The following is a 2,104-nucleotide window of genomic DNA, read 5'->3' as shown; positions in this document are numbered from 1 at the left end:
AACGGTCAGCTTCTGTCCAGAGGTAAGATGGGAAGGCAGAAAGGGTTAGGAACTGGTTGAATGGACATGGGGAATCGGATGGAATGGAGGAGTGTGCTGTCACAGTATGGGGAGAGCAGTTAGAGTCACATAAGTATGTATAAATTTTTGTATGGGAAAAATTTTTAAAAAAGGGCTAGTTCAGCTCACCACACAATCACAAAAGTGCGTTTCCTTGAGATAACCTTCGTGCTGCAGTGTGCAGCAGAAGTACTTCATCCAGAAGTGATCAGGGTGGGTGTTTGTGTTTTTGTTTAAAGTTAGTTTTGACTGTCAGACGGTGGACATTGAAGGCCCACAGTGTTTTTATGTGTTAATTTAAAACTCTTTTCCAGTGAATAGTTGATGAATCCTAAAGAAAAGCAAAATCCCAAAAACCCATTGCCGTCGAGTTCATTCTGACTCATAGCAACCCTATAGGATAGAGTAGAACTGTCCCATAGTGTTTCCAAGGAGTGACTGGTGGATTTGTACTGCTGACTTTTTGGTTAGCAGCCAAACACTTAACCACTGCATCACCAGGGCTCAATTTCTGCAGTGATTTCATATTAAAATATAAAATAGTTAAGACATTTGTGTATTTCATAACTGGAAAGGATATATGGTAGGTTTTTTCCTACCCATATTTCCCAACCACCCACTTTTCCTTCCTAATAACAACTACCGTTAGCCAGTTTCTCCTATGTCCTACCAGAGGTACTCTGTGCAGCTACAAACGTGATATGTATATATGCATGTATGAATGCACATGTATTTTAGAGATTGTTCCATATCATTTCCTAAACAGTTTCCTTATACTTTTATTGGTATCATCAAAATTGTCGTATCATTTTCAACTCTCACCAGCTATAGTTTGAGGATAGTGTTTTTTTTCTTTACAAAGAGAATTTGTACATAGGAAAACTGTACAAGTAGAATGTCTGCATACCAGATATCAAAGCAAAAAAAAAAATTCATTGTGCCAAGGTCCTGGGACTGAAACCTACAGTTTTAGGAGGAAGTCACTGAACTGTGAGTGAATGGATGATAGAAAAGAATAAGTAATGGTAGAGAGAAATCGTTAGACGTGTCAAGTTATAGGAGAAAGTAGAAGGAAACTAACACTTACTGAGGGTTTACTGTGTGGGCTTTAATCTGACCACAATGCAGTGAAATAGGTATCATTATGCTCATTTTATAGTAGAAGAAACCAAGGCTTGAGGATAATGCTCATGTATGTTTTGAAATCTGGAATTAACTTGCTCTGGAAGGATGGGCGTACTTTGATTTCCAGAGCTGGCTTTGCCATGGAAACACAGAAAACATCTTGTTGTCTCCACAGTGGAAAGAGGTCAGAAGATTAGTGAGCAGATGGTCATCGGCACCCCTGGGACTGTCCTGGACTGGTGTGCCAAGCTCAAGTTCATTGACCCTAAGAAGATCAAGGTGTTTGTTCTAGATGAGGCTGATGTGATGATAGCAACTCAGGGCCACCAAGATCAGAGCGTCCGCATCCAGAGGTAGGAACTGCTTGAGGAAGGAGGACGTCCTCAGCCTCCTGATCTGCAAGTAAATGTCTTCTTCTTCTGTGTTGTCTTCTGTTACGTCTAACCCTCTTGTCTCTCCAACCCTCTTTTCTCTCATGCTGTTTTCTTTGCTTCAGAACCTTCAGAAGCATTTGTTTGATAGGCCATTTCTGTGTCAGCACTGACCACCATACTCCCAAGCCTGGGTTGAAAAAGAATGTTTAGGGAATCTACTACCACCCATCCTACCCCATGTCTTCTACCCACTCCCTGTGGTGCTTCGTTCCCCCTTGCACCCTTCCTGGGGCCATCCAGGTCTGGGGAGGCCATTCTTCTACTTTTACCAGTGAAAAACTCGGGATCATGCAAAATACCTGGGCCTTGCCTTGCAGGATGCTGCCCAGGAACTGCCAGATGCTGCTTTTCTCTGCCACCTTCGAAGACTCTGTGTGGAAGTTTGCCCAGAAAGTGGTCCCAGACCCAAACATTATCAAACTGAAGCGTGAGGAGGAGACACTGGACACCATCAAGCAGTATTACGTCCTGTGCAGTAACAGAGA

General features: G+C 42.6%; 1 protein-coding gene across 1 annotated transcript in view; it reads left to right on the top strand.

The window, feature by feature from the left end:
- Positions 1-2,104, top strand: part of LOC101342790 (ATP-dependent RNA helicase DDX19A) — a 25,424-nt gene that overhangs the window by 18,329 nt on the left and 4,991 nt on the right. Inside the window, 2 exon segments of the mRNA XM_004387803.2 lie at positions 1,361-1,538; positions 1,937-2,104. Coding sequence (XP_004387860.1) covers positions 1,361-1,538; positions 1,937-2,104 — 346 coding nt within the window.

Source organism: Trichechus manatus, unplaced genomic scaffold (assembly GCF_000243295.1).
Source record: "Trichechus manatus latirostris isolate Lorelei unplaced genomic scaffold, TriManLat1.0 scaffold00194, whole genome shotgun sequence".
Lineage (NCBI taxonomy): Eukaryota > Metazoa > Chordata > Mammalia > Sirenia > Trichechidae > Trichechus > Trichechus manatus.
This window is presented reverse-complemented; position numbering and strand designations above follow the sequence as displayed.